Source organism: Heterocephalus glaber, unplaced genomic scaffold, assembly GCF_053883595.1.
Source record: "Heterocephalus glaber isolate CG9 unplaced genomic scaffold, H.glaber_assembly_v1.0 deba00001472, whole genome shotgun sequence".
In the NCBI taxonomy this organism is placed as follows: Eukaryota; Metazoa; Chordata; class Mammalia; order Rodentia; family Bathyergidae; genus Heterocephalus; species Heterocephalus glaber.
In genome coordinates this window covers 26,332,689-26,360,508 of record NW_028258315.1, presented here as the reverse complement: position 1 = coordinate 26,360,508, position 27,820 = coordinate 26,332,689, and the positions used below count along the sequence as shown (strand labels likewise).

Genomic DNA, 27,820 nt, shown 5'->3' with positions numbered 1-27,820 from the left:
CTGAAGTAGTCATCAAAGTTTTATTGGCAAGATTTGGGGTAACAATTTGATTTCTCAGTGTTTCTTTTGTGGCCCTACAATCCTTTTCTCAGTGTGGCATGCTGTGTGAGCTACAGGCCCTGGGAGTCTAGGAAGCACAAAAGCCCTATCATTTTTTCTGGATTAGTGCCATACAGATGCAAATTATGGACAAGGAAAGACTATGCCCATTTTTGTAGCTGTTATTGCTTTGTTCTGTGCTTCCCATAGGTAGCAAAGCAACTCATTGCTTCAAAACCACAGACTCACATTAGCTGCTGATTTTTTCATATTCTAACTGAAAAAAAAGGAATGCTTTCCTATAGATTCTACTCCTGTGATCCCACTTTATTAATTTTTTCCATTTCATTATTTTTAATAGATAACATGAGATCTTGCAGGAGTCTTATATAATTCTTAATTACAGAGTTTGAGCTTGAGCTAGGGAATCTTATTTTGCTCCTTGCATCTTTAACCCATGATTCACCATGACCATTTCTAATGAAGTCTGATTACTTACATCCATATCAAAAGCTTCAGGCTGTTCAACATAGTACATAGACATGGTAGCAACCCGTGCTTTTCTGTGGCTTAATTCTTCCAAGGGAATTGGAATGCTTTGTAAACACTTCTTTGTTTCAGCCAATCCATATAGCAAGAATGTTTTGTGAATCCCTTCCTTTTTATATATTATCCGCAAGTGATCACCGCAAGTGATAAGTTTATGACTGTGTAGAGCCCCTGATTTGGAGGAGGAAGAGTAGGGATCAAAGAAGGGAGGGTATGAGTATTGGTTCTGCCCCAAGTAGAGCTGACTCACACGTTGGCAGAATGATCCCAATATCTTCGTTCTTTATGAATGCTTAGAAACAGCAACACGTCTTTCCATATTGAATGATTATCATTTAGTTATACCCAGTAGGATTTGTAAGCACTTCACATCTTCATGGATTTATTTTGTTTCAGAGTGAAAGTGACTTTATGACCCAATTACCATTAATGTGACTTATTGCACTATTTATGGAGGGAGAAGAGAAAAGAAGACTAGATAATCTTCACCACCCAGGTCCCTGCCCGGGAGGAGGGAGCCTGTGTTCCATTGTTAAAGCACCGAAGCTCTGGAGACTGTACCACGTTTTAAAAGATGAATGTATCCAGGCTGTGTGTAAGGAGATGTTGGAGCACAGGTGATGGAATGATCAATACTTAGAAAGTCATCGGTGTTTTAAGTACGGAAGATGTCGAACGTCAAAGACTGCCGCCCTCAAATTACAGGGGTCTTGAAGGAGACTACGTTGGTATCTGCCCCAGAAAAGGCCTGGCAAGGCCACTGCTCACCGAATGAGTTCCAGAACCCTGCAGCCCGAGGTTCACAGGGTCGCGGCACAGCCTCGGCCCCGCCTCCCCTGGAGCGTCTGAGCTATTTGGCGTTCAGCACCGCCCGGAGGACAGCTCCCGGAGGGTCGGAACCGCTGGAAAGACAGCTCCCGGAGGGGGTTTGGAACTGCCCGGCGGACAGCTCCCGGAGGCGGGATCGGAACCTTCGGTAGGACAGCTCCTGGCGCAGGGTTCGGAACCACAGCGGGAACAGCTCAAGGAGAGGTTTTCGGAAGCACAGGGCAGACAGCTACCGGCTCCGGGCGCGACTGCGCAGGACCCGGGCGGGGCGGGCGGAGTGGGGCGCTCGCAGGCGGGACCCGCCCCCCCCGCAGCCCCGCCCAAGAGGTGGGGTGTCCCACAGCCCCTCCCGCCGTGCCGCCCCACGCGGATCGGGCTCGCCATTGGCCAGACGCCGGGTGTGGGTGCGGGAGGCGGGCCCGCCCAGCGGCTAGAGCTGGGAAGGTCGGCGGCGCAGCGCCGGTACCGCGGGGAGGGCGCTCGGAGAGGGTGCGCGGGGCGCCGCGGAGACGCAGCGGCGCAGGTCCAGGTTCCGGTCCCGCTCCTGCTCCGGTTCACGGTTCCGGCCCCAGGCCCGGCCGAGCCCTTCCCGCCGCAGCTGCAGCTCCTAGGCGCCCCGGGCGCGGCCCACTGGCCAAGACGGCGGGCCGGCCGGGCGCCGGGCGGCGCGCGCTCTGCTGCGGGCTGCGCTGGTGGGGAGCGGCGGGCCGCGGCCCGGGACCCGGCGCGTGCGGCTGGGAGGCCCTGTGCGGGGCCATGGCCGAGGGTGGCGGGGGCGCGCGGAGGAGGGCTCCGGCGCTGCTGGAGGCCGCCCGCGCGCGCTACGAGAGCCTGCACATCTCGGACGACGTGTTCGGCGAGTCGGGCGCGGACAGCGGTGGCAACCCCTTCTACAGCACCTCGGCCGCCTCGCGCTCCTCCTCGGCTGCCTCTTCGGATGACGAGCGCGAGCGCCCCGCGCCCCCCGCATCCCCCGCGCCCGCCCTCGCCCTGAGGGAGCCCGAGGACGACGAGGCCGACGCGGGGTGGAGCGCCGCTCTGCGGGACTGCCCGCCGCCGCGCTTCGAGGACACCGGGGGTGAGCAGCGACAGGGGCTAGAGGCGCCGGGCAGGGGCTCCTGGGCTGCACCGGCCACGCCTGTGTCTTTCCGTGGACAGATGAGATAGGGGAGTTGAGATTTAAAGTGCGAGAGGGTCTGGCTATGCCTGGGGCACCAGGCTTCGCGCGGGTGGTGGCCCCGGCCAGCGCTTTCAATGGCAGGGCCGTGGAGGGGCTTTTCCTCCCTTGCTGGGGTCACACCTGTGGGCTGTGGAAGTTAGGCTTTCCTGTAGCGGGCATTCGGAAAGCTAGGCACAGCGAGGCATGTGCGTGCGCACGGCGGTGGGGAGGAGGTGTCTTTTCGCGATGATGGTCCCACAGGGCCGGACGGGTCCCCGAGGTGAGGCGTCGCAGGTGGAGCCCGGCCAGCGACCCACCCTGCGCTGACAGCCCCCCCCCCCCCGCCCCGGGCATCTTTACTCTTCTCCGCTTTCGATCTAAGAAACTTCCCTGTGACTCCTTTCGGGATCTCTTGCTAAGCACCAGGAGTAGTGAAGGGCAGATGCGGCTGCTTAGAGTGCGTGCCTTTCCGCCAGAGGCACTTCCAGGTGGGTCTCCTAGCCCGGGAAACCTGGAACGCGGCTGCCATGCGGGCAGCTGTGACTGCGGCCAGGTCCTGCGCCTGCTCAGCCCGGGCCTCTGCCCTCTTCTGTGGGACTCGCCCTCCCAGCTGTCCTCAGCGCTGCTGCCCGTGCTCCCTCCCACACACCAGGTTTATCAGTGGAAGTACACACACAACTCCGGTTGAGGAGGATGAGGAGGGGCTGGCCTGGGTATGATGCTGCTTTTCCTGGTGCTCTCTCCTTTTTCTTCTTAATTTGGATGCTGAGGATGGAACCCAACGTTTTGCACACACCAGACACATACTGTACTCCTGTGGCTCTCAAATTATTGTTCAACTGGCTAGAAACGGGCTCATAGGAAAGTACGCCGGGCCTCTGGCTAGTGCCTGGGCTTGGACTTGGTGGTGGTGCCAGGAAGGCTGCTGGGCTTGAAGGGAGTGGTCTGCAAACCTCAGCCTGGCTGCAGTGTGTGGAGTGGGGCTGGGAAGGCCAAGGGGGCTGTGCAGTGCTTTGGGTGGGTGAATTTTAAAGCAAATTCACTGGGGCTGTAGTTAAGAGTTTGGGGGTTTCAAAATCACTCACCCTGAATGGTTTTTAAATACCACCCTACATTTTCCAATGTGCCAATAAGGGCTTCTTGCCTCAGACAGCTGTTTTCCATATTGGCTCTGAGAATTGTACTGGCCCAGAGTCTGGTTTGTAGATGTTATGCTGTGAACATCTGGGGTCCAGTTTTGATTTTAGAGCCCTTGAGATATAAATCTCCTTGGTATAAAACTCCTTGGGGCAAAATAGGGAAACTGTGCTGGGTTCAGCCTAGTTATGAATAAGAATCATGATTGTGCTGGTTCAAGAAGGGAGAACACACTGAAATAAAATTTAAAGCAATCTCATATTTCTTAGCTGTAATGGGAGGAATTCTGCAGCAGAGCCCTTTAATCTATCCACTGCAGTGCTTAAGGCAAAAGCACAATATCACGTATCATTGGGCTTTAGATTCAAACTCTGCTCCTGTGGATGCCCACTGAGTCCACACCTGGACCCGAGGGCCATAGTGAATCTCTTAACCAAATGCACCCGTGGCTATGTTCATCATCTCTAGTGTTCTTTCCTGGTCTGTGTAGGAGCTTGCCTTTTAGAGCCAGATCTAGGCTTTCCTCTTTGTAGTCCCCTCTACTTGTTCGAAATTTGCAGTGGAGTGGGGTGGAAGGACACTGATTAGCTTGTTAAGCTTAAATTCAGATTTCCATGAAGCAAAGGAGTGTGGTTTACAGGGGCTTAAAATAGATGCCCAAGTACAGGTTGGTCAAGGCAAATCCTTGCGCCTAGTAGTGTGGAGAGAGATGAATGTGTTTATTAGCAGTGAGGAGCTGCACCCACACCCCTAGAAGGGAGAGTTTCAATCTGCCAGGCTCAGGCCTGCATAGTATGTGAGACACTCCAGCAAGCAAGTACACACTCCTCACTGGCAAGGATGCAGCCTGGATCTCTCCATCATCTTTGTTTCCGAGTTTATCAACGGATCTCACTGTTCTGAGATCTGAGTGGACAGAGAGGGATTGGAGGAAAGAGGTTGGCATTTTGGTCTGTAACCAGGTTTCACAATAGAGCTTTTGTACTTGAAATTATAGTTGCTGCTACAAACCAGTGAGGAAAGCACAGGATTCTAGTTTATGAGACTTCTTGCTTTAACCCTCATGTAAGAACAGGTGTGCAAATACATAAGGATGTGTGTGTGTGTAACTGTTCTATGTAAATGTGCATTTCCTGTGCTAGTTTGAGTTGAGTAGGGTTTCTTCTGTCAGAGAGACTGACTCAGAAAGAGACTGCTCCAAGCCCTCCGAAGCCTGGAGACCTTTTCAGGGACCCTGTGCAGGATGGAGGTGGACACTGACGGCCATTGTGATTTGAGCTGCAGTGGGAGCCAGGATGTAGCCCCCGTGGGGGGGAGTGCACACAGTAGGGAAACACTTGGTGCTCAGCTGAGAGGGAGAGCGAAGGGGTACAGCAGAACTGGATTCAGAGCCAACTCTAAGAGCAGTAGTTAAGGGTGAGAATCTTGGCCTTCTTCAAGCTGTTCTAGTCTTCTCAGCCCTTCCCTCTCTTTTTTAGTCTTCAGCTTCCTAGAGGAGCCTCTCCTCTCTCTCCTCTCACCTCCCCCAGGTTCTGGCTGTGCTTTGCGATGTGGGTCCCCTTGGGATGATTTAAATATAAACACTGAGCTTGGAGGCTGGCCGAAAGGCCTAACCCCTGGGGTGTTGAAGGGTCCTCTTGGGGGCTGAGATGCTTTCTGGGAGGCAGGGCCTGGGAGTTGCTCCTAACCAGGCCTGAGGCAGATCCCCCTAAAGTGGCCCCTCCAGCCATCAGCCTGCCTGCCTGTTGTGCAAATAACCAACACAACCTGTGAGTTCACTTTTGGAAGCAGCATGAAATTCTGTCTGTGTTCTGGGCCTCTGCCCTCTGGTTTCTTTCCCTGAGCAGTCTTGTGATTCTTCCCTCAGAGGAGAGAAGGAAGCAAGCAGATCCACAGATGCTAAGAGAGCTCTTGTCTCTGGCTTTGTCGGGGACTTTGTTATGGCTGGCTGGGGTCCGAGTTGTTTGGCCTTTCTACTACAGGTTGAACCTCATAGAAAGGGCTCTTTTTTTTAATGCTTGTACCCTTCTAGCAGCTGTGTAATCATCCAGTGGGAAGGTGTGACCTTGAAAAGGTGGATAGGAATGTGTGGCACTAAAAATTTAACATTGTTGATTGTTTTGTCTTTAGAGTTCTTTGTTAGTTTAAAGTCTTTTTGACTAATAAGAAAAGAAAAACCTTTTTAAAAGAGCTACAGTTCACCCTCTGCTCTAAAGAGTCAGTGAGCTCGGATACCAGGACCCCTAATTGTAAGCCGCCCTCTGCCTTGGTTCTGTGCCAGGTCTGGTACCAAGAGGAACCTCAGGCAATGTGGGACTCAGGAGGGAGCTGCCTGGGAAACTTTCCCTAGGAGCCTGTTTGTGGGTGGGCAACTGAGCTGGTGATGCTGCAGAACATCAGTTCTCATCTCACATAGCATTTTCATGCATTATCACACCTAAGCTCCACATAGACTCTGTAGCAGAGAAATACAGACATACTGTTTCAGTGTGTGTGTGTGTGTGTGTGTGTGTGTGTGTGTGTGTGTGTGTGTGTGTGTGTGTGTGTTTATGGAGGGGGTGAGATTACCTGGTTTAATGATCTCCATTCAACTAGCCAGACTCGATCATTTAGGAATGGTAGTGCTTTTGTGTGGGTTTTTTGTTGTTGTTGTTGTTGTTGGGTACCAGGGATCGAACTCAGGTCCTTGCGCTTTTCAGGTTTTTTTTTTTAATAGAACTTTTTTCAGCCCAAAATATTTATGTTCATATTGATAAATGGAATTGATTTTAACTTCTTGGGGGGACATACTGTTTTGTGCTTTTTTATACATGAATTTTATACATGATTTAAAAAATCAATATCCCGGGGCTGGGGATTTAGCTCAGTGTTGCCACCACCTGTCTCGTAAGCTTAAGGTCCCGAGTTCGATCCCCGGTACCAAAAAAAAAAAAAAAAAATCAATATCCCAGTTGGATCACAGAAGAGAAGAACCTAGAATTTTACCTAGCTCCTTGTTTAATCCAGGTATATCCTGGTGCCAGAACCCAAGCTGTGGAGCAGGAAGCTGGGCTTTGGGTATCAGGAGGCAGGGCTTTGAATGCAGCAAGGGAATTGTTGAGGAACCAGCCAGTTCTAGTCTCAAATTCACCTTCATGTTTAAAAACTATGATTTTATATTATTTCTTATCAAGCAATAGTATAGGTTCACTTTAAAAAATAAAAAGGTAAAAAAGATTTTAAAAATTTAAAACCTCATGATTTTCCACTACCCAGAGATAACCAGAGTTATAGTGAATACATAATTCATATTTTTTAGATTACATATTGATAGGTAACCTGATTTTAACTGTAATTTAAAAATTGTGAACATTTTCCATTTGAATTTTAGAAAGGTATTTTTAATGAGTCTATCATACCCTGTAGTTCCCTTTGGAACTACACTGAGTTTATTGCCCTTTTTTTCTTCCCTTCCTTTTTCTCCTTCCCCTTCCCTTCCCTCTTTCTCTCTCTCAGGCTCCTTTTTTGTTTCTGCTCTTAAATCAATGCTGTGGTGATTATTCCTGAAGCTTAGTTTATATATACATCTTTCATTTATTCTTTAGCATAAAATAATCAAAATAGTATAAAGGCTAGGATTTTGCATATTTTTAAAGGATTTTGTTATCTGTTGTGAAAGGGCTTTTCAGAAAAAGTAGCTGCAGACCTTCCTGTTGGGAGCAGACCGGTCAGTCCAGAGGGAACATCTTGCTTATAAGATGGAAGATCAGAATGTAGTTCTTGCCGGTAGGGCTGGGCCTGGGCAAGCATTCCCCTTAGGTGTGTTGAAGTATGACTTGCATGTGGTACAGGAGTCCTGAATTCCCAGCACAGTGACTTCTTACATGGGTGCACTACAAGGCCACCGTGTCTAGACTGAGATAAAGGAGGTTCCTAGCACCTTAAGGTTCCCCCTGCCCTTTCCAGTCAGTAACCCACTCTGGAGGCAGCCATTATTCTAAGTTTTTTCATCATACAGTAATTTTTGTTTTTTTGTTTTTTGTTTTTGGTACTGGGGATCGAACTCAGGTCCTTGCGCTTGCGCAGCAGGCAGTGAAACCACTGAGCTAAATTCCTGGCCCATCATCATACAGTAATTTTGCCCATTATATTTTCATATTTGTAAGATCTAACCACATTATTCCATGTGGCTGATTTAGTTTTATGTTGCTGTATATATTCCATTGTACAGATATACTACAGTTTATTATCCTATCCGTGGACTTCCAGTGCTGTGGATTTTATACACAAAGCTGCTGCAAGCCTTCCTGTATGTGGTTTTGATGGACATCCCCATTGTTTCTCTTAGGCATATATATCTAGGAATGGGATTGCTGGGCAAAGGTTGGGTATATGCTTACTGTTTTTTTAACATGCTTACTTTTAGTATAAGGTCTTTCAACTTGGGCATGTTGACGTTTGGGGCCAGGTAGTTCTTTAATCATTGAGGGCATTACTGGACATTTAGCAATATCTCAGGCCTCTAGCTGCTAAATGCCCCTTCTTAGATTGTAGAAGGCCATCATCACATGTCTCCTGGGGGCAGGATCCCCTGAGGCTGAAGAGCCCCACCTTGGGCAGGATCCCCAGATGCTGAGAATCCCACTTTGGGCAAGGTCCCAGACGCTAAGAACCACTGCCTTAGTAGATACTGCCAAATAGGTCTCCCCGTGTACTCTCCACCAGCAGAGAGTGAGATGTGCCAGGTATTAATTCAGCAAGTACATTGAACCCTGCTGGGATAAACCCTAAATGAGATATGTCCCCTAGGGTTCGGGAGGAGAAAAGGATGAGTCTGTGGTAAGTGCACTGATCAGGGAAAGCAGATTTTCATGGGATTCCAGGCTGAGTCACTCATCCTGCTGGGCTGGGGGAGGGGTGTGTTTCTGGTGGCGGTGAGCCCTGAGCTGCAACTTCCAAAACATAAAAATTAGTTTGGTGAAGAAAAGTATCTCAACAAGAAAGCAATTTGGGCACAGGTAGGGAGGGGAGAAAGGGCATTCCATTTGCCCATGGGCAGCCCCATTCACCCTGAAACTGAATTTCTTTATTTGAGCCTTACAGAAAATGTCTTGAAATTTGGTATTTGTATTTGTTGCCATTGCAAGTTACTGTTATGAGAATCTGAACTTCACCTTCAACATAGATAAAAGTTTACCTTGTGGTTTGGAAGTTTGGTGGGAAGAAGTTGGAGCGGATGAAGTACTTGGAGAACCACTGGGTGCTTTTCTTTAAGGGACAGACCTGGAAAATGAAGAATGGGTGAGGTGGCACATGTCTGTAATTGCAGCATTGGGAGGCTGAGGCAAGAGGATGACCCCAAGTGCAAGGCTAGCTTGGGCTATGTAAGGAGTTCAAGGGTAGACTAAATTAAATAGGGCGACTCTGTCTGAAAACAAAACAAAAAAATAAAAGGCATATGGTGAAACTATTATGTTAAAGGCATTTGACACCAAACTCTGTAGAATATGACTTCCTGCGTAGTTGTACATTTTGGTGTTTGGTCTTGGCCTTCCTATTACTTCTGAGACTTCTTCAGCCTCTTTTTTGATGACTTCTTTGATCTAAGTGGTATGTTTTTAAGAATTTTTTTTGCCAGATATACAGTTATTCCTCACATATGCAAGTATAAGAAAAACATATTCTTTGAGGGAAATGAGGATGGCTGTCTTCTTTGTGTCTTTATTTTTCTCCTTGAGAAGATAGTCTTTAAAGTTGTCATCTTCTTGCATTCTGAAAAGATTTTAGCTGTTGTTTGATGCAACAGATACATACTTAGGTTTTATGTTTTCCTCCCAAATTGTGCCTTAAATGGTGTTCCTCTTTGTCTTTCTGGATCCTTAATTCCAAGTCTGACTAGAACCCCGTTAATTTTGCCATTTTTGCTTTCCCCTTCTTGGCATTTCCACAGTGTTCCCCTAACGGTGTACTATTTTCAGCCCTACTTGTTTTTAAAGTATGCTTATTGAACCATGTACAGATAGATATCTGTTTTAACATAATCGGATGGGCTTTTAATTTAGTTGGGCAAATCAGTCTGCACACATTTAAAGTAATGACAAACAGGCATGATCCTATTCCTTCCAGTTTATTTTGTAGCCATAGTTTTTTTCTTTCTTTTCTCCCCATTTTTGATATTTTAATCAAGGTTTTTCTCTTTTTTTTTTCTATTTGATGTGGGACAGCTATTAGTATTGACTTTACTGAGATGGTAAGTCACATGCTGTATGACTTACCCATGTAATATGCATAGGTTAGTGGCTTTTTAGTATAGTCACAGTTTGTATAGCTTTCAGCACAGTCAGTTTTAGAACATTCTTACCACTTCAGAAAGAAACTTTAGCCATTACCCTCAGTCCCTGACAACCACTAATCTACTTTCTGTCTCTAGAAATTTGCCTATTCTAGATACTTCATATAAATGAAATCATATAATATACATCTTTTGTGATTGGATTCTTTCAGTTACCATAATATTTTCAAGGTCCATCTATGCTGTTACATGTATTTCTATTTCATTCCTTTTTTCTTATGGAATAATATTTTATTGAATAGATGTGCACTTGAGTATCTCTTATCTGAAATGTTTGGGACCGGAAGTGTTTCAGATTCCAATTTTCTTTGGAGTTTGGAATGTTTGCTAAGGAGATTATTATGAGTGTGGGACCTAAGGCTAAACGCAACATTTATATATGCTTCATGTTCATCTTACATACATATCCTGAAGGGGATTTTTATACAATATTTTATTATACTGGTATTTCAACTGTGATTTGTCATGTGAGGTTAGGTGTGGAATTTTCTACTTGTGTTCTGTCAACACTCAAAAATTTCCAGATTGGGAGCATTGGAGATTTCAGGTTTTTACATTAAGGATGTTCAGCTGGTACCACATTCTGTTTATTTGACAGTTGATGAATGTTTGGGTTGTTTTTACCTTTCAGCTATTGTGAATGATATCCCCAAACTTCACCTTCAAGTTTTTGTGCGGACATGGTTTTCCTTTTTCTTGAGTGTATCTCTAGGAGTGGCATTGCTGGGTCATGTGGTAACCCTGTGGTCAGTGTTTGTAGGGACTGCCAGACTATTTTCCTGAGTGTCTGCTGCATTCTGCAGGTGACTTCTCTGTACTTGTTGCTGTCCACCTTTGATCCTAGCCAGCCGCAAGAGTGCAAAGTGGGGTCTAACTGAAGCTGTGATTTGGACTTCCCTTGAGACTAGTGATGTGTCAAGCATCTTTTCTTCTGCTGGTGTATTTGCATGTCTCCACTGGAAACCTGTTGAGATCTTTTGCCCATTTTCCCATGGGTCATTTATCCTTTTATAATTGAGTTGTAAGAATTCTTTACGTATTCTGGCTACATGTTCCCTATCATATATGATTTGCAAATATTTTCTTCCACTTAGCTGATTGTCATTTTCTTCATGGTGTCCTTGGAAGCACAGAAGTTTTGTATTTTGATGAAGTCTCATGTATGCAGTTTCCTTTTAGTTGCTTGTGCTTTTAGTGTCATAGCTAAGAGAACACTGACAAGTTCAAGATCACTAGGATTGGTCCATATGTTTTCTTCTCAGAGCTCTTGTTTCAGCTCATATATATATATATATATATATATATATATATATATATGTATATGTCTTTGCTCCATTTTGAGTGACTTTTTGTATATGGTGTAAGGTAAGGTACTAACTGCATTCTTTTGCATGTGTTATTTCAGCACCATTTTTTGGAAAGACCAATTTTTCCCTCATTGAATTCTTTTGTCCTTCTTGTCAAAAAATCAATGTAGTGCAATTCATTTTCCATTTTAATAATATTTTTGTTCTTTTCTTTTCCCTACCTCATAATTAAGTTCATATTTCTCTATAGTCATTTGAAAAATAACATGCTGGTTCCTCAACTAAGACTGTTTTTCCAGAACAACAAGACCTTCTGTACTAAGAGTCTTTACTTAACTTTTTATTATACTCAGTTCCAGAGATTTACTACTATCCTTTTATAATGCACACACACACACACACACACACACACACACCCAGACATACAGGAGGTACACCGAACACACATTTTGTCCAAATCGCTAAATGTTTCAGTCAAGATTGAAGCCATTGTAGAATGGACTTCTAGGATACAAGAATTCAATCTGAAGTTTTTGTTTTAAAAATTTTACATTAAAAATTTCAGAATCAGGACCAGCGATGTAGCTCAGTGGTTCCGCCGCCTGCCTCGCAAGCACAAACAAGGTCCCAATCCCTGGAGTTCGATCTCTGGTACCAAAAAGAAAATTTTCAGAGTCAAAGTTGAAAGGGTGAATGATACAGAACAGGAATAACAGTTTCTCCTGCTGCCAGTGGCTCGGTTGTCCAGCAGCTGCTGGTGCCACATGGCTGTGAACGTGTGGAGAGGGTCACCTTGGGGTCTGCGGTGGCTGGTAACATGGCTGAGCCTGCTGTGGCAGCTCCGCCTGCCTCTCATAGCAGTTCTTGAGGGCAGATTTATCTTTCTCTCCATCTAGACTCCAGGGTCTGCTGAGTTAGGCTGATGCAATGTGATAAGCCTTGCTCACTGCTACAGGTGTTCTCTTGAATATTTCTAGGGGGAATTTAAGGTATGGCCCTCAGGTATAATTTCTACTTCTAATGCTTGCACATACCCACTGCTTCCTGCAGTCATTAAGAAAAGCTAGGAATGAGGCAGTGGAACAGTTTGTCTATCTTTCAAGATAACAGGGTCATTTCTGAATTTCTGTATCCCAGATTTCCATGCAGGAGCATCTGTTTTGCTGTCTTCCTTGAGTAGATGAGAGATGTCAGATAAGGAACACCTGTTGTCTCACAACAGAGAAGATGGTACCCAGAGTTCCCGGAGTCAGCAGGATGGCAAAACTACAGCCAGACGCTGATTAACCCAACAGGCTGCTAAGAGTGCTCCCATGTCCAAAGTCAGATGTACAAGATGCAGAGGGAGCATGTTAATTCCAGGAAAGGTCCTAATCCCAGAAGCCATAGCTTTCCAAGTCTGTGTTCTTCATCTCTAACCCACAGAGCATGGCAGTCTGTCGATGGTGCTTGCTCTGACGTTCTCACTAGGGTAGTGTTAGTCTCCAGAGTTAAAACTACAGGGAATTTTCATCTTAAAGCATTCTCATAAGGTCTGTTATTCTGAAGTTTGATTGGTATAAACAATTTTCTGTAGCATTTTCTTTTCTTCATAGTTTGTATATTCTTTTTTACATATAAATTGAAAATGATTTATCATGGATAGTGTCACATTGATTGTGGAATTTTTCTCTGTTCCTGAATTTTTAAACTGACTCTCTGCTTTTAATTCATCATTGCTACATGAATTCCCAAATAAGACTTTTTCTTGAAATAGTTATAGCCTGAATGAAATTAAGTGAGTATAAAATTACATTAAATTCTTAAAGACTATTTAGGTTAGTATTATGCAAGCTAACACATGCAATCTACAAAGATTATAATTATGTTAAAAATCTAAACTCTATTGTACTTAAATTTTGTAATGGTTTTTTTTTTTTTGGTACCGGGGATCGAACTCTGGTCCTTGTGCTTGCACAACAGGTGGCGAAACCACTGAGTTAAATCCCCGGCCCTGTAATGGTTTGAAAGGGATAAATATTCCTTGTAAAGTTACCTGGGCAATGTACTCATAATGTTTGTACTATTTGTATTAATTGCCATTCTGTTTCTCATTTTCTGTACTTGAAGGCTCTTAATACTTTGTTAAAATTAGCAGCTATTATAATCTTTAATGATTTCAACACTTTACTCTTACAATAACTATACATGTGTACTTTCAACTCTGTAAAAAACATATTTTCAGTTGGAGTTAAATTTAGAATGCTTAAGGGGCTGGGATGTAGCTCACTGACACCATGCGTGCCTCGCGGGCACAAGGTCCTGAGTTCAATCCCTGGAACCAAAAAAAAAAAAAATTAGAATGCTTAATCGTATGTGAAAACAAATAGTCAGATATTAGTAAAAATACAAATTACACTGAATTGTCTTGCTATTGAGGCATATTGAGGATCTCCATGATTAAATGACATCCAGTCAAGAGTGTCAGAAATGACAATGAAGTTGGCATCTGTCTTCTACCCCTATTAAGCCCAAGTGCGTTTGACTCACTGATCATTTCTCTCTTCTGTGGAGTCTGTCTTCTGTGGAGTCCTGCTTCAGATACAGGCCTTACTTTCTTGTTCTGCTCCATGAGCCTGGTCAAATTCTTTTCCTCAGGTAGGTTTTTTTCTTCTTCTTTCTTTCTTTCAACCACTGACCAGTGCTGCCCTGATGGAATCTGTGACCATCTGTATCCATTTTCTTTTTAAGTGGGTATAGAGAGATGGTGGGATGATAAGAAGTGTTTGGACTTCTCGTGTTTAAGGCCAGAGCCAGTCAGGTGCCCTGGTGGACAGCTCAGTTTGACCTTGGGCATGAGTGTTGCAGGGATCTCCAGCAGCCTGGGCAGAAGAAACAGGTATCATCTTGACAAAAGTTGGATTTAGCACCAGGTGAAGACACCATCAGTGACACCTTCCTGAGATCATCTGGGCTTTGCCTACGTGTCCTACTGCTCATATCACTTTCACTGGTGATGGTGGAAGCAGCACTGATGTAGCTCTCTGGGGACCAGACCAGAAGGCCCAGTGAACATCATCCCTGATGGCTGAACCAATGAGGTTGAGTAGGGCAGCCGGGCCTTGTGCTGTAAAGTGAGCAGATGCAGGCCTGCTGGGCTGAGGGAGGATGGGGCCTAGCCAGGGTCTACTGTGATTGATGCCCATCACCTGCTCTGCCTGCTTGTCTCTGAGAGGTTGCCACCTATGCATTAGTGAAGCAAAGAGGCCTGTTTTTATGTGGGGTTGCCAGACAGATTATAGCAAAATCTGAATTTCAGATAGACAGTCTCTTATAAGTTTATACCAAATATTGCATGGGATATATACATATGAGATATATATATATATATATATATATATATATATATATATATATATATATATAGGTTGTTTATCTGAGATTCAAATAGTACTAGGAATCCTGTTTTTAATTTGCTAAATCTGACCCGTGCCTTAGTGAGCTCTTGCTAGCTGCACCTGAGGCTCAGCCTGCACTGTAGTAACCTGTCAAGGTTGCTAAGTAACAGGACTTGACTTTGAAAGAGCCATTTAATTTTGTTGGTTCTGTTGGGCTCCTGGGTCTGTCTCTCCCTGTTGGCTGAGCTGCAACCCAGAGCCTGGCCCTGAATGTCATCAGAGGCTCTAGGGTCCCGCCCTTGCTTCACCTCTGTTTCTCCATGGATGAGCAGCCCAGGGACTGTGTGCTGGCCCACTCTGGGCTCAGAATCCTACTGGATGGTGCAGTGCAGGCCCCAAGGGAGGTGAGGCAGAGGTGTGGGCACAGTGTACTGAGGCTGCAGGTCCTCAGCCACAGGTGGTGGTGATATGGGTGCTGGGAATCCAGGTGGGCCCTGCTGGGGAGCTGACACTGCCCAAGACCCTTGTTACTAGATCTTTCTTGAGCATCTACTCTGCTAAACAGCACCTCCCATCTGTTATGGGTTCAGCTTTATTCCCATAAACTCATGTGTTTTAGCCCTAGCCTCTAATACCTCAGAATATGACATTCTTTGGAGACACAGTCTTTAAACAAGTAATTAAGTTAAAACAAGGTCACTAGAAGGGATCCTAATCCAGTCCCACTTGTCTCTGGGTAAGAAGGGGAGATTAGGACACAGACACACTGAGGGAAAACCGTGTGGGGACGTGGGCAGAAAATGGCCTCTGAAAGCAAGGAGAGAGCCCCCGGGAGGAAGCAGCCCTGCCCACACCTGGACCTGAGAGAGACCTCCAGCCTCCATGACTAGGAACATAAGTTTCTGTTGTTTAGGCTGCCCAGTCTGTGGTGCTTGGTTAGAGTAACCTAGCAAACTGATGCACAGTCTAAGGAGACAGACATGAATGATGAGACAAGAATGCTGTGTGGGTTGGCTGGGCCCTCAGGGCAGGATGCGTGGTCTCAGCCATGTGGCCCCAGACCTTTGCCTCCGGGTCTGTTCCTGGACCTGTGGGATTGCTCGGGACCAGAGTACTGTTTCAGACTTGCTGGAATCCATTGCAGCTGGCCTATGGATCCTCCAGGGCACAGTGCTGGCTAGGGTGGTACAGCTGGGCCATGGTGGCCCTGGGCAGAGGAGCCCACAGGCCTGTGTGGATCCAGCCCAGGAGTGACTGGATCTGCACATGTGTACACCCATGTAGTCCTTGAAGAAGTCTGGGAAAATATTCTCCAAAAGGTATTTATATGGCAGTGACATCTTTGAGTAATGAAATTTTTCTTTATATCATTGTTCTTAGGAATGAACTTGATAAATATTCTTAAATTCCCTCTCTTGTTTGGATCACCTTGCCGTTTAAAAATTTGTCTTCATAAAAATGTCACCTCAAATGCAGAAAATGAGGGCAAAGAGAATGAGGTTAACTGGACTACTTGATTCTGGATTATTGGTTTCGTTATGCCTTAGAACTTCAGACAATGCAACTTTTTCTAGTTGGAGGCTAGCATGGTTTAAGTGAGACATGCAAAGACTCACACATTTTGTGCACTAACCGTATCAGTGGATTAATTCCTTGATGAGTTCATAGCCAAATGGCCTATTGGGAGGTGGGGCTTGGTTGGAGGAGGTGGGTCATTTGGCACATGCCTTTGAAGGATAAATTCTGTCTCTTTTCCTTCCTCTCTTCCCCTGTGCTGTACTTCCTGACTGCCACAAGGAGAGCAGCTTGACCCTGCCATATCCTCTTGCCGTGATGTTTCTGCCCTCAAGCCAACGGACCATGGACTAAAATTTCTGAAACAATAAGCAAAATAAACTCTTCTTCTTTAGGTTGTGTATGTCAGGTATTCTGCCCCAGTGACAAAAGCTGACCAGTACATATCCTGTTCTGGAGCATTTGCTTTGTTGCTCGGTTAGGGCTTTGATTGGAAGATATGTGGCCAGTGAGGTTGATAAAGCTGGTGGTCACTCTGCTTTGTAGAGTGTGACTTGCCTGGGGGCTTCTCCTTCCAGATCCTGAGCTAGGATGATGGGAAGGGATTCAATCAGCACTGACTTGGTGAGCACCCAGGGGAACACACAGTTATGTGTGCGGCACACATGTGTGTGCAGATTGGCGGAGTGACCTGGGAATGTGATTCCCAGCTACCAGAACCAGGCTGGACCGCTGAGGATTTGGCATAAACCAGAAGGGAACTCTGTCCCCAGAAGCACCAGCTTGCCTCAGCTGTTCTTAGTGAGGCCCCAGGGTGTGGCTCCAAAGCCCTGGAGAGGGTCTTCAGGTGTGTGAAATTTCATGGAGTCCTTTTGGTTTGTAGAGTGACTTTAAAACACCAGGGATATTTCACATAGTCTGATATAAACAGGCTTGGTATAGTCCTGGGTCTGATCCACCCAGCCATCGCCAGTAGGGTATCTCCCACAGTACAGTGCCTCATGTTAAAGTGAGGAGATGGAAGCTCTGAGAAGCAGTGACCTGCCTGGGGTCAGCCCAGAGGCAGTGGAAGGGGGCCAAAGCTGGTTCCTGTGGATGTTTTGGGGAGACTGACAGGGTTAGGAGAAGATAGGGCCAAACTTGCTCTGCCTAATTTGAGGTGGAGCAGAACACCTCCATGCTGGACCATGAAAACACCATTGGCAAGGGTTGGGTCTCTCAGGAGATAAAATATGTTGAACGTGTTTGGTTGAGAAACAGGATGTGTGAGGTGAAGATATGGGGCTGCATTCCCTGAGGAGTGGTAGGTAGAGTGCAGAGAAGTCTAGCCTTCTTATCCATGAGGGGTATGGCCCAGCCAGCGCAGGCTGAGCAGAGTGCCAAGGCTGAGTGCCCATTTCTTCTGAGGCCACCATGTGCAAGAGGACCCTGGGAGAACTCTGGTTCCTCTTCTCTGAGCTGGTGCTGAAGCTCCCATGACAGAGCTGGGGTTAAGTTGCAGCCTCTTGGAGCAGAAATTGGCATTCTAGGTCTGACAGCCCCTCCTGTGTCCCATGAGAATCCTGAGCCTCCTTAAAGGTCAGTGGTGCAGTACCCTACATGGGCCTCTACGTGTATGTACCCCCCACCCCCCACACACCAGGTGGTTCTTTGTTCTGGGTCCCTGTCACAGACTGTCTTCCCTGTGTCACTGTCTCTCTCCTGCTGTCCAAGTGCTTTGTCTTGGCCATATTGGGCTGTGCACTGTCTGCTAGGCCATCCTTCATGTCAGTCAGTCCCTTTTCTATGCAAATATATCCCACTTGGCAGTCCATGGAGCAGCTCTGTGGGGCCTTGAGGCATGTGGGTGGTGTGAGCTCCCAGGCCTCCACAGGAGTCTGGGGAAAGATGGGAGCTGAGGAGCCAGGCCTGTGCTGGGGACCGCACCTGGACATGTGGACCCAATAGGTGCCAGACCCATAGAGCACAGGTTTTAGAGGCAGGAAATCTAGACTCTGGCGAAGGACACATTTTCAAGCAGCTCTGAGTGGAGGCCAGATGACAGAATGGAGTTGACCCAAAGTTCTAAAGGCTGCTGCCTTCCTGGGCTCCTGTGAGGCAGAGATAAAATGACAGAGCTCTGGTTGCTCGAGGAATTCAGCGACATCTGAAGCTTTCTGTAAAACAGCCTCAGATGGCGGCCTGTCATCAAAGCCTTTGTCTCATTACTGGCCACAGGCCTTGTCTTCCTCACCTTGGTCCCCTCCGGGGATGGAGAGAGAGGAGTCATGGGCAGCTGGGCTGCAGGCGTCCTGGAGGGCTTGTCCTTTGGGCCATGGCCATAATTGCCCGAAGTGACTCGACTCCACCACACCTCCCCTTGCAGCCCACATGGGAATGGCCAGAGGTGCCCAGGCCAGCTGGGGATCAGTGCTAGGGCAGCTCACAAAAGCCCTTTATAAGAGGAGAATCAAAAGAAGTAAGATTTTATTTGCACATCTGGTTGGAAAAGCTTTGTAATCCCAGGAAGCCTCAAGCTAGCCTTTTCCTATGAAATGAAATGTTTATTTCATCTTCTTCTTCCCAGCCTCATCACAGAAACAAGCAAATGCCCAGCAGGCTCCTGTGTCTGTTCCTTGTGCAGGAGGAGGGCAGCTAGGCCCCTCTGCTACCAAGGCTGCTGCTGAGTTACAGAATGAGGCGAATGGCTCATTTTTGTCTAATGGTGTCATGGAGATCAGCACTGGTGGAGGAGGCCACTCAGTGACTGTAAAGCCTCTTTTGTTCACCGGCTACTAGAAATGGTGAGGATGAGGCTTATTTCTCTGGAAATAGCACATTTTCTTAATTTTACCAGAAATGCAGTGGGAGCTTTGTTTTATGGGGAACCAGCCACAGCATCCCATTTGGACCTGGGGAAATTACAAGGAGCAAATGCTTATTGTGACTTAGGCTATAGGGTGTTGAGGAGAAGGGTCTGCATTACAGCTGTGAAGTATGTCATGCATTTCACCAATGCAGGCATCAGATGCAGTCTGCCCTTTAGTGTGTACTGATTTGTGGTGATAACACCAAGTTCTCTATCTGCAAAACCATCCTTGCTTTCCTATGGGCAAGGGGGGAACAGACTCATATTTTTTCCTAGGAGAGAAAATGAGGGGGCAAAACTGGAAAATTGCTGGACTATAGTACTGTTTGCCATTTCTCAATCCTTTCTAAATGCTGATGACTAAACAGACAAGTGAGTCAAGGCCCTGGCTTGGACCCTCCACTCTGAGCCATTGCAGTTAAGCCCCCATCTGCATGCTCTAGATGTCAACTGTCAGCCACCCCCACTGCCCCCACACATGGTGCACTGACCTTGGGAGTTCCTAGTGCTTTCCTGGTGGCCTTAGCCCAGTCACTGGCTCCTCAGTATGGAACGAGGTAGAGAAGCTGGTACTCAGTCCTGGATGCTGCATCCAGGGGTTGACCTGCATCCTGTGGGTTGGCCCTTCCAGATGTTGCAAGCATCCCAACCATGAGAAGCTGAGCTTCAGAGCAAGCCAGGCTCCTGGGGCTGGCAGGTGGGGACAGATGGTGTTGAAAACATTCTGGTGGCCCTGAAACCCCGTCTGTACCAGGTGAGATCCTGACCTTGGTTCTGCCCTCAGCCTTTTCAAAGCCCACTGGGAAAGTCTGCCGGGAACACAGCATTATCAGATAAATGTGGGTTGACACCGTTTGCTGTAGTAGGAGAGGACACACTTTGGAAGAGCAGTGTGGTGTCCTGATTGGGGAGTGGGGGACCCCAACCCAGGTGTGAGGAAGCTGAGACCAGTTCTGATGGGAGAGTACGTGGACGCAGGGCCTGGGGAGTGATGGAGTATCTGGAGGGCAGAGGGAGATACTCTGAGGTGCTTGCCCTACCTCAGCTCCCTGAGTGTCCTCCAGGTTTCCCAGGAGAGCAGGCTGAGCTGGGCTCAGGAGAGAGTCAACAGACAACAGCCTGTCCTGGGGCCCTTGCCGTGGCCCACCCAGCCCAGGAGTCCCCCTTTTCCATTACCAAGGCCTGACTAAACCAAAGCCCAGGGTAGTGGAACTCCTCTGCCACTTTCCTTCTAGGGGTCAAAGGCTGACCAGAGTCCCCAGGAGGCCTCTGGCCTGACCTCCTCCAGCCTATCCCTGGCTAGCTGGGAGGTGTGCCTAGAGGATTATGGTGGTGTGCCTGTGAGCAGGAAGCCAGGCTGTCTTTCCTCAGACCCTGCCAGGGCCTCCTGGCTTGCTTCAGCCTTGCTAGAAATCCACACACCCTGCTCTGGCAGAGCATGTCCACTCTGAGGGTGCCTATCTTGTCCCATGTTGGAGACCTTGTATCTGCAGCCTGCAGTACACCTATGTGTGGGCGCTGTTGCCTGCATCCTTACTCAGCCCTCCAGTGGCTCTCCATTGAGCAAGGAGCCTGACATGCTGGATGGCAGGGTCACTGAGCTCAGTAAAGTTAGTTTTACTTATAGTCCTGTCCAGTGTGTTGGGCAAAGGAGCTGTGGCCTGGTGGCTCCCAGGTGCTCTCTGGCTATGGTGAGTCAGAGCACACAGGCTTCCCTAGGTGCCACACTGTTCCTTGTAACTTCTCTTCTGATTGGTCTAGCTTGTGGCTAACCCCTCACCATCCAATCTGCATGGCAAAACCTCAAACACTTCCAGGACACAGTTGCAGGCCCGAGGACCCAGCTGAGGCTTTTAGAAGGAGGTTGTTGGATGGTAACCCAAGAGGCTGCTGATCCTGGGATCCCGCACTGTGAACCTGGCAGCCCAGCACCCTCCTACAGGCCTTCGGTTGCCTACAGCTCCTGGATAGGTGCCAGAGAGAAGTAAGAGGACCTCTTCCTTCTCTGGGGCTTGATCCAGATAGCTGACCTGAGGGTTACCTTGGGTCTCCTGCTGGCAGGTGAGCATACCAAGGGGGAAGTTAGAGGTGCCTCCCCCAAGTCCTCAGGCCTTTGGGACCATGTTTTGTCCTTTATTCTAATTCTAAATCTGACCCACACTGGCTCCTTCATATGGAATTGAATCAGGGTCAGGAGAGAAAGGTGCTCTCAAGAAACCTAATTTATTGTTGGCTCAGAAATAATGGATCTTGGAAATGAGGTTATAAGTCAGGCTGTGTAGAAACAGGAGCAGCTTTATGGCAACCTCTCCTGTCTGTCTCTGCTTACCTTGCATTTAGAAAGTTTAAAATGGTATATAAGTGATACTCTACATTATAACCACATATCTGCTAGACTGCAAGGTTTATTAAAAAATTTAAAAGCTCTGTGCTCTAAAAGCCGCACAGTCTGAAGACGGGAATGAGGTACCATTTTCACAACGGAGGAAGCTCTTCCCTGCCCCAGATAGCAGGGCCCATCTTGGTCTTGGTGTAGAGCTGTCGGGTCAGGACCTTGAGCTCACCTTCGTTTGTATGTGGACTTGAAGAGGAAAGGTCTGCGGTGAGGTGGAACACGTCCCCTCAGCCCAGCCATCTTGTCTGAAAGCCCTGCCCCACCTTGAGTACACTGTCCAATGCTGGGCAAAATGGTGTGTTTGAAATTGGGGCTATTTTTGTAACCCATTTCAAAGATACTTTCTAAATACATAAAGATTTCTTATTAAATCAAGAAGAAAAATGGCGATCAGCCACCTCAAATGAAAATTCCAAGGAAGGACCTGAATGATTTCTAGAACCCAAACAAAATGCCAGTGAGCAAATGAATTTGTGTTTAACCATGCTAGTTATTGGACAGTTCACTATTGGGGAAGAGGCTCCATTTGTTTCTATCGAATGATCTAAGGTTTATAAAGAAGGGGGCCACAGTTGGCATGGGTCGTCGCTGTCATGCTGACCTTCTTCCTCCTGTTGCCCCTTGTGTTGAGTCTCAGTAGTGACTCCCTTTCTCAGATCCTTTTGTGTCAAGAAGGAAGTGCAAATACGTATTCTAAAGACTGATTTCATTTTTCCTGTCACCAAAAGCTGTGGGCCTGGCTCTTTAAAATGCTGCTTAAAATTCTCCCTTAAAAAACAAGGCAATTACTTGCTAATCCCCTGCTGTAGGATGGAAACCTTATAATTACCAAGCATCTGTCTCTCAATTCAAAGTCAAGGCTCCGTGGCCAGCAGACGCTGTGATTCAGCAGACAAGGACAGAGTGAGTTGGGAGGATGTCACCGAGGCCCTGAAACCCTGTGGACATGAGGTTGCCGTCTCAGCCCCCTGGCTGGGCATGAGTGTGTGATGCAAGAGCAAATGATCTCTTCCATGTGCATGCTGGGCTGACCACGAAGATAAAAGGCAACAGTTTTAACTGTTGCCCCTGATAAAAGCTGAGGTGAATTTGATAACTGAAAATATATTAACCTAAAGGTGGTCCTTTCACTCGGGACCTGCAGTCCTGGGCTAGGATTTCTGAAACAGCTTTTCAGAGCAGTGGTAAGCACCAAAAGGAGGCAGAAAGGTGGGGACAGGAATTCATTCTTAATCGAGCACCTGGTCTCCAGGCTCTGTTACAGAGTTTGGAATACTATTCCTGTAGTCATAGCAATGCCCATTTCCAGGATGGGCAACTGAGATGAGGCCAGCATGGTATCTGGGGAGAGTCCCATAGTTCTGGGTTCCTGGTCCTGCCCCTCTGCCTGAGTGGCCTTGGGTGAGCCACTTCCACACTTCTATGGCTTTATTTGTCAGATGTGTGTCATGAAACCACCCCTCCGTATGTGTGTGCAAAGCTGAGGGAGGCCAGGGTCGCATATGCAGGTGCCTGGGGGGTGCCCAGCAGAGGGTGGGCCTCAGCAGATGGGAGTCTGTTGGGGTATGCCTTGCTAAGATGCCCCACCCCACTTTGTGTTGCATGGTTTGATCTGTTCGGGGCTCTGTCCAGGTTTCTGTGTGGTCTTGTCCAGGTTCCTGTCCAGGTTCCTGCATGGTCTTGTCTCAGTCCGCTGCCCTGTGCCCACCTGGCAAGTTTCCAAACACAGCTCTCAGAAGCCATCCCTGCTCCTACTTCCACTTCATGCAGTTAAGGCCTGTGACCCAAAGTCCAGGCATCAACTGGGATCTTCCCACTGGGCTGGCGTCTTGTTTTCCTTAACATGATATTCATTGGTAATCTTAAATTGCACCCAGTAGCTGACATACAGGACCAAGACCGTCTCCAGTTTCTCTGGCCCCCACCTTTGAAAAAATACATCCCAAAGCAGTCAGGAGTCTTGTCCAAACTGCAGACTAGCTTGCCTTTTGTCAGAAACTTCCCAGTTGTGCTTGAGCCCCCTGAGGTCTACCACCTCATAGCTTTTTCCTAAACTCACGGGGGATGGCTGAGCCTGCCAAGCCTGTCTTGGTCCTGGCTTCTCACCACACTGTTCCCTGTCCCTTCTCTGCTTACCCTGCCAGCCCGTGCCATCTTCTGTTCACAAGGCCTGAGCACAGGGTGCCTTTCCTGGAATGGGTTTTGTTTGGGAAGTGGGAAATGGAAGCGCAAGCCAGTGAAACTGGCTGACAGCTGGCTGGAGACCAGGCTAGGTGGGCACTCAGAGTTTGGGTGCCCTTGAAGACCCACTGGTTTCATAATGGATCTCTGGTCTCTCGAACTGGGGCATTGTGCGTCTCAGGAAATGGTGAGATGCACAGAGCCATTGGCAGATACTCCCCACCAAACTTCAGCCAGAAGTGACAAGAGCTGACATCCTATAAATTGTCACATCTGATGTTTAAAGGGCCCTCCACTCTGACTCACATCATCTCCTCTCACCCTCCGGTGACCAGCATGTGCCATCTTGATTTGCCTAGGATTTTCCTGGTCCAGAGATGAAAAATATGGGGCCTAAGGACAGAGATGAAAAGTACTGGGTCTTAGTCCTATGCAGACCTGCCTGACTGGTACCCTAAAAGAACACAGTGTGGGTGAAAGAGCCCATTCCATTCCATCAGGTGTATCCCAAACGTAAGAGCCAGGGCCTGCCCTACCTGCCACCAGTGAGACCCGTTGTCACTGTCCAGCGCAGGGGATGGATATGAGCTCACAAGACTTCTTCTCCTGAAGGACTGTGGGAGGGGGATTTCATCTTTGGTCCAAGACACTCTTCCAAAATACAGTAGTTCAAAGGTGGAGAAAGTATTAGTGCCTTCAACAGCCACAGAGTGACTCCTCAGGGAACACTGGGCATGCTTGGTATAGGTTGGTTCCAGTTGGCTGAGGGCTGTAGAGGGAAGTGACAGCATAGGTCACCAGGATGGATGGGGGAAATGGCAGCCTCCAGCATCAGAGTAGTTCCGGGTAGTTCACAGACATTAAACTTTTTGTGAGAATGATGTAAAGTGCTCCAGAATCCAGAGGGAGGAGTGACTTTTTTTTCTTTTTTATGGTATTAGGAAAAAACAGGCTTGCACATGCCAGGTAAGCACTCACCATTGAGCCACATCCCCCAGCCTAGAGGCTTGAGTTTTTTGAAAATGAACGATGTGGAACATTTCACGAACAGGTTTTGCGAGCTCTGTAGAGGATGGATGTGGAGATGGGAGGGGCACCCTGGCCCTGCACAGCATGGGCATAGCAGTCGCTCCGCACACGGGACTCCTTGGGATGAGGGGAAGGGTGTGAAATGAGAGGGAGAGGTGGGAAGGGCTGCTCTTGCTTCATCCTGAATGCCCTGCTGCAGGGTCTGAAAGGCGGAGATCTCCGGAGGCAGCTCCAGGCCCTGGGTGTGAGGGCTGTCAGCTGAGGACCCAGACAGTGTAGCCATAGGTGTTGGCCTCGTCCTGCTCTGCCAAGTGTCCTGCTGCAGACTGCCCAGCCTGCAAGGGCGCCTGCTCAGTGAGAAGGCCAGGCTGCCAGAGGGTCTGGCCCATATGGTGTGAGCTGCCTAGCTGAGATTCTGAGGCTGAGTGTGGTGTGCCAGCTCACAGTGGCCCCTGAATTGAAATCCAGGCTGGAGCATGTGCACCCTTCCCCAGGGACACACAGGGAGGCTGTCTGCTGGTCTGCACCATTAGGATTCAGCTGTGGCTGAGCGTGCCTCCAGCTTCTCCAGGAACAGGTTTGAGGCAGAAGATCTAAACTGATCCTGGCAAGTTCCTTGCTCTTGCTAGGCCTTCAATTTCTGTATCTACAGTGTAAGCAAAATGGTAGGGATTTCAGAGACTCAGGGTGTGAATTGCAGGAGACTGTGATAGAGGTTTACAAATTGTACAGCAGTGTACCAGGGAAAGGTGTTGACCTCTCCCTGAGAACTCACCAGCAGATGTGTACCCCTAGTGCTCTTGTCCTTGGTGATTGCGGGGGCCCAGTGCTCCTTTCCACTCTTCCTCCTGTGGCTGGGTTGATCTGGCCTTTGTTTTTTCTGGGTTATTCCGGCTGCTCTTACCTTGATCCCAAATAAGCTCTCCTCCTCTTCTTGGCACTGTGACAGACAAAGCCACGTACACTGTGATTGATTGAGCTGAGACTTAAGGTCCCCAACAGCAGAGGTTGGTGCACTTGGCTCTTGGGTGCAGGCGTGGGTACAACTGTTCAATCTCCCTCTTGCTAGGTGTGCATTTGCTTAAGGGAGCCCTAAAGCCACAGCTGCTTGGCAAAGCGGATGTAGGCTAGCAGGAGAGAGGGAGATGTTCTTGATGTCACCTTGGAGAATGAGGAGGGTCAGGCAGGGGCTGCTGGGTGGATTTTAGCCCAAAAGGTGGTCGGGTAGGTGACTATTCCCATCATGAAGAGTCAGACCTTGGGGTGGGCTCCTGCAAAAACTGCATTATAGGTCTGGGTGAGCAAGCCTTGTCCAGAGCGACAGCACAGGGTCAGTGTGGTATGGGTCCAGCCCTGTGAACCCTGTCCGGAGGGACAACACAGAGATGTGGTGCAGGTCCAGCTAAGAGCTCTGCCCCAGCGGTCAGTACAGGGAGGCGCAGCTTCTTGAGCCTGCCAGGTACACTAATTTGGCATCTGAATTGGGAACTGGAAGGGGCTTAATTCTTCTATATAATTAAGTCAAGGGAACTGGCATGACAGTCCTGCTGCGTCGTCTTTGTGGGGTTCTGTTCTCCATCCTGGAGTTAACAATGAAAGCTGTTTGGAGGCCAGGGATTTAGCTCAGTGGTTTCGCTGCCTGCTTCGCAAGTGCAAGGACCCGAGTTCGATCCCCAGTACCAAAAATACCGAAAGCCGTTTGGGTTAGTTTACTTTGAAAGTGTCAGCTCCTCTCTCTTCACCCTTGGTCAAACACTCCACAAGCATATGACAGGCTTTGCCTCTGGGGCTGCAATAGAGAGCCCTGTGGCCCCTGCTTCGTTGACCTGCCCCGCCCTGTGCAGTGGATAATGCACACGCCATAATTTACCAATCACCATGCTAAGGGTAGTGATTAAGAGCAGAGGTGCTGGAGCAAGATTTCCTAGTTCAAGTCCAGATAATAGAAGGCAGATCTCTGGCTTCAGTGTGCCTCCTCTATGATGTGGAGATAGTAAGATCTCAGGGGGATGGTAGGGCTTGGCAGAGTCCACAGGATAGAACCTAGCCCTGTGGCAGACTTGCCACATGGCCTCTGGTGCTGTGTGTCACATGGAGGATGCAGCAGACCCTCACAATTGAGTAGAGGAGGAGGAAGTACTCCAAGGCTGGCAGCGGGGTGTGAAGTGGGAACCAGGGGGTGGAAGATGGGAAGTTAGTTTGCAGAGCAGGTGGTCTGCTCATGCATAGTGTGGCAGGGGCCATGGAGTGACACTGGACAGTGAGGTATGCTGGGAGTGTGGCAAACTGGTCCCATAGAGCTACAGAAACAAGAGTTCTGCCTTTACAGGAGGCTGAGGCATCTTCTCTTTTAGTTGCTGCTGGGAAGCCTGGTGGGACAGGTGCTCTGGAGGCAGCAGGCAGAGTGGAGGGTGGATGCTGTGGAGTGAGGGCCTTTGCCTCACTGAGCCTGCCAGGGTTGGCTCAAGATAGCTAGCACTGGACTGGGTGGGCATTAGAGGTCACCAGAGTGCAGTGCTTGGCGATGAATTCTTTCAGGGGCTCTGGTTCTTGAGATGGCTGTGTGACCAGGGCAAGGTCCCTTGGGGTAGCTGCAGCTACAGTCACAAGTCTCCCCTACCTTGTGTGCATGTCACCCTGGAACCTGGGTGGAAGCTGCCCTTTTTGGTTGACTCATGCAAGGAGGATAGTGCCAGCACTGTTCATAGGGTTGCTGAGAAGGTGGATGGCTTTTGGGAGGTGTTGGCCATGCTGAGAGCTGGTGGGAAGCCTTTGTGCCAGGGTCTGTGACCATTCAGGACAGGAATGTTCATGGGCCATTTGTCTTTGCCAGACCACGTGGATCTGGTGAGTGGTTCACACATGGAGAGGTGGCAACTTCTTATGAGGACCACATACCACCAGAATAAGCCTCAGCTTCCCAGCTTCAGGCAGCACCCATACTTGCTTTCCCTTCCCAGGGCATGCTCAGGGTCGTGTAGTTGAGATATGGGAACTGGCCACAAGGCTCAGGTGCAGGGGAGTTTTGAATGCAGAGAGAAGAGAGGGAGGCAGTGGGGAAGGCTGTCTTATCTCCTTTGCAATCAAGTGTCCACTTGACAGCAAGGGCTGTTCATGAAGGAGCC

The 27,820-nt window shown here is 48.2% G+C and overlaps 1 protein-coding gene across 1 annotated transcript in view; it reads left to right on the top strand.

Moving 5' to 3' along the window:
* Window positions 1-2,157: 2,157 nt before the first annotated feature.
* Window positions 2,158-27,820, top strand: part of Pgbd5 (piggyBac transposable element derived 5) — a 61,110-nt gene continuing 35,447 nt past the window's right edge. The window contains exon 1 of the mRNA XM_004854678.4: window positions 2,158-2,494. Coding sequence (XP_004854735.2) covers window positions 2,173-2,494 — 322 coding nt within the window. The 5' untranslated portion in view covers window positions 2,158-2,172. The remainder of the gene's footprint in view (window positions 2,495-27,820) is intronic.